The sequence below is a fragment of the Elephantulus edwardii genome, unplaced genomic scaffold (genome assembly GCF_000299155.1).
Source record: "Elephantulus edwardii isolate Elephantulus edwardi_28Jun2011 unplaced genomic scaffold, EleEdw1.0 scaffold00032, whole genome shotgun sequence".
Lineage (NCBI taxonomy): Eukaryota > Metazoa > Chordata > Mammalia > Macroscelidea > Macroscelididae > Elephantulus > Elephantulus edwardii.
In genome coordinates this window covers 7,111,283-7,115,607 of record NW_006399782.1, presented here as the reverse complement: position 1 = coordinate 7,115,607, position 4,325 = coordinate 7,111,283, and the positions used below count along the sequence as shown (strand labels likewise).

At 44.3% G+C, this 4,325-nt stretch overlaps 1 protein-coding gene across 1 annotated transcript in view; it reads right to left on the bottom strand.

The window, feature by feature from the left end:
* Positions 1–2,526: 2,526 nt before the first annotated feature.
* The window catches only part of PTPLB (protein tyrosine phosphatase-like (proline instead of catalytic arginine), member b), a 70,397-nt gene continuing 68,598 nt past the window's right edge, over positions 2,527–4,325 (bottom strand). Inside the window, exon 7 of the mRNA XM_006884226.1 lies at positions 2,527–2,609. Coding sequence (XP_006884288.1) covers positions 2,527–2,609 — 83 coding nt within the window. The remainder of the gene's footprint in view (positions 2,610–4,325) is intronic.

Sequence of the window (4,325 nt, the reverse complement as noted above, 5' to 3'; positions counted from 1 at the left end):
CACTGCGTGATGTGGATTAGCAGCTTGTGTCTAAGGGCACTGCTGAGTCCTTCAAAGGGTTCTCTCTGCCTGAAGAAGGCCCCTGGGTGTGTGTGTGGGGGGGGTGGGGTGGGGGGACTGAAATCCACATGGGGTGGGGATGATGCCTTTGACTATGTCCTGAAAGGAAACCGCTAAGTCTGAGAAAACACACACCAAAACATCACACTTCAAGAGAAGATGTGGTGACGCTGGGTGTTCTCAATTTATAAAAGAACACCATCCTTTTAGAGGAAAAATTAATTCCCGGTAGGGAGGAGGAACCGAGTTATTCCAAGAGGTTACTGAAGGACACAGCACGTGCCTCACATCTGTTGCAAGTATTGTAAAAGCCGATGGACAAAACCCACAAGAGGCTACAGACCCTTTCTGAAAAAAAGGGACTTGTCTGTGTTCTTGTTGCCAGCGGTTGACTTGATGCACTACTGCTGCTAGTGACAGGCTGCGTCTCATACACAGAGACACACTGTAATGCAGTATCAACGACTGAAACCCCGCGTCTCAGCAGTCCTCGAAAACCTACGTGTTTCGGCCCTTCTTCTACAAGTCACAAAAACAACGGATGAAAGTTAATCCGATAAAGGAACAGGGCTGATAAAGCCCAAGTAGTAATGAGTTTTGGAAGAAAGAGAAGCAGCATAGATAAACTTTCCCCCACATCTTGTGTCTGTCAGGAACAACAACAGTTCCATCCCCTCCTGGAGTTAAAGGGTGCTGAGTTTAAGAAGCAGAATTTTAATGTTTACTTCAAAACCAATTTATTACACACCTGCTTGCATTATATTTTAGGCTGCATATTTGCGCCTCATTTTCATCTCAATTTCCAAGTTTTTACGAAACAAGCATTTGCAAAATTAATTTCCCATTGTGGCACTCCTCTGATATTAGCAATTATAGTTCACAATAACTCTTCAGTAAGCAGACTTTTTAAAGTTTTAAAGAGTAAACCAAGAAATAGTGGGTGGGCAGGTGGCGGGGGTGGGGGGCACACCTGAAAGAAGCCTTCACAAAGCGCACACACACATTTAAAACCTACAGCTCAGCTGAGCTTGAGCTTTGCATCTGCACACAACTCTTTTCCTCAAGAGTTTCAAAAAGCACAGTCGATGGACGAAACCCACATGAGGCTACAGATCCTTTCTGGAAAAAAGGGACTTGTCTGCTGTATTCTTGTTGCCAGCGGTTGACTTGATGCAATACTGCTGCTAGTGACAGGCTGCATCTCATACATAGAGACACACTGTAATAATGCAGTATCAACGACTGAAACCCCGCGTCTCAGCAGTCCTGCTTCAGGGCGCAAGGACACTATGGCTAACTCAAGACTGCCCACATTGATCATTTCACGGCTTTGCAACTTACAACTTTGTGGGAATGAAAAGAGGATCACAGGAGGACAAGTACACAAACAGGAGAGTTGCATGAAACTTTAAAAAGAAAATGAAAAAAAAACCAAAAAACAAAAAACACCAGAGTATATATCTGTTCCTAGATGTTCTTCCAGACCCTACTTCTAAAGCACCACCTTCCACGTGCTTTCAGGAACAGATTTCCTACTGTTAACGTGACGAGCTTGGTTTCAGGACCAGAAATCAGTACAGCTCCACGTTACCTGGAGGTGGTGTCTGAGATGGGTAGTGTGACAGGGAACACCGTTTGGTAGCTATCGATCTTCCCTTTCTGAGGACTGTCATCCTATTAAAATGTGATGGGGGCCGAACCCCAGGATCAGGGAGGTCCTTTACAATGCACACGTAGTTACGAAATTCTACTCAAGCACGTTCCTTAGTAGCAGGCAGTAAAGACTTAACTGAAGACAAACAAAAGGACTCTGTTTTCTGATAACAAGCATCAACCCCCAGAGCATCACAGGCATATACTGTTTATAATTCATTCACTAGATAAGAAGGGATAGATCCCAGCCATAACTTCAGAGAGCATTCCAGAGAACAGAATTTGCCACTTCAAAAATACAAATAGTTTCCAGCATGCAGTCAAGCACTTTGAAAAGGGAATGAGAAACACACTGCAGACTGAAATGTAACTCTACCGCCAGCTGGGCATTCGGCTGAGACTTTGTCACTCGGGCTGTAACTCTCAGGCTTTCAGTGTTCCAGACTGGTATTTATTTATCAGATACAGAAAGGAAACAGGGGGATGTAAAACGCCAAATACCTTCCTATTGCCATCACAAATAAGAGAATTTCTAGTTGGAAGAGCGTGCTGAGATGGACCGGCCAGGGTGCTAAGAAGGCTGTTAACAGCCTTCTTCCTTTTTTAAATATATATATAAAAATCACAGGCTCGTGAGACAATGGGTTTTAATTTTTAATATTTTAAAAATAGTTCTTACTTATTTTCTATGAAACGTGTTGGGAACTCAAAAAGTCTGCAGCATTTTTTGATCACTGGAAAGTATTTTGCCATTTTGGTTGGTTTTTATTGTTGTGTTTGTTGTTTTCTTGCTGGTCGTAGCGGAAGCTGGAACTATTCAAATTTCTTGTGTTCTTCAGTATGAGAAAGGACCTTTCTTCTCTGGTGTATCATGTGGAAGTATAACTGGGGAAAAACTGCAAAAGAAAACAAAGCACAACTGGTTAAAAAGCGAACCAAAAGCTGTGTATGATATGTAGATACGGCACATGGACTTGAGGTCATCTCTGGCCTGGGCGCTGGTTTCTCTTCCAGCCAACAAGAGCTGTGACCGAGTGGACCTGGGGAGCGGGGGTCCTACTACGGCCCATCAGGGTATCTGCCACAGAGCTAATAAGTACTATTCTTTCAGCTATTTCATGTTATCTTCACATTTATTCTTAAATTTCTTCATAACAATCAGTGAAGAAATCCAATGATGGAGGTATCCCTGACTATGCCTGAGTCATAATATAGAGACAAGCAACTGGCAAGCTGCTGACAGAGACAGAGCCGGGGCCCAGGCCCTGGGCTTCAGATCCACTCTCAGCCCGTCACTGCTTTGTCACCTGGTGGCTGTCCTCCTCCAGATGTTCAGACCCCCTGGTGTTTTAAGAAAAGTATTTCTGAGAAAGGCAGTTCTGTAAAGGCAAAGTCTGAGGAAGAAAGAGTGCTAAGACATTTGATATGAACGCAACTAAGCCAGGTTCAGAATGGAAAAACCCCTTGTGAGAAATCAGCAGTGGCTCAGGCCGAGAAGAGTCTGTTCATAGCCATTTCACAGAAAGCTTTAGAGCGTAATGGGTCTGAGATTATCAGAGTGGCACTGCCTTCCTAGAAGTATTTGGAAATGGCAAGTTGGGGAAGGGATATGGTGATATGGTGGGTGAGGGCATTATTAGCCTGTAAGGACAGGAGATGTTAACACATCAGGCAATAAGCCAGTCCCCCACCTGTGAGGAACAGCCCAATGCCTACTGTGCTCCCACTTCAATGCCACCTGAAGCCGTCTAGGTCGGGCAAGCTTACTGTAAATTGGAAGTTCCATAACTTTGTAGGAAATACTCCAGGCAAGACGCCCTTTTTTTTATCCTGTACCCTTCCATCCTCTCCACAACAGTTCAAATCTTTTAAACCTGTATTTTAAACAATGTTGTTTTTTTGGTGGGGAGGTAAGTTTCTAGTACTGCCAACTCTCCCCTACCAGTTTCTTCCTTTCTAAATGGGACTCGCTGGCCAAATTTCCCATGATCTTCCCAGTGTATTCCACGCCATCAGTGGGTGTGTGCACATAAATCTGATAAACCGCAGAGGCCCAGGGCTGAGCTGGGCTGCCATCCGTTATTTTCAGGCAGGAAGTTTTTCACAGAAAAGACCTAGTTTATGCATATAATTCAATGGTGAAAGAACCATTTTGGTACGAAAGCCAGAAAACTTGACAAGCTCTATAATCTAAGAACTGGAAGTAAAGATATAATTAAGCCATAAGGAATGCTAATTGTGCTCATTTAAACATGTGAGGCCAAATTTCTATAGTTTAGCTTTAGTAAAAGGGAACTTTGGGAAGACAGTGTTCTAAGACTTCTCCACTGGCTGTGTGACTACACCACCCACCCAGGGTGGCGACGGCCTCAAAGCCACGTCACAGGGTCTGAGGGAGGATGGAGACTCAGAAGCCACTTATTGGGTCCAGCTGGCAGGTAGGGTAAGATGACTCCAAGGCTGTTGACGACCAGAAGGGTCAAATGACAAGCATGGGGCAAGTGTAGCCCTCCTTTATATCCCAGAGGAGAGTAGAGATATCTCATCCAGACAAAGAGAAAGAAACGGGTGCTCGGGAAGGGTGTGTATATGTGAGAAGTGTGTAGCCAGGG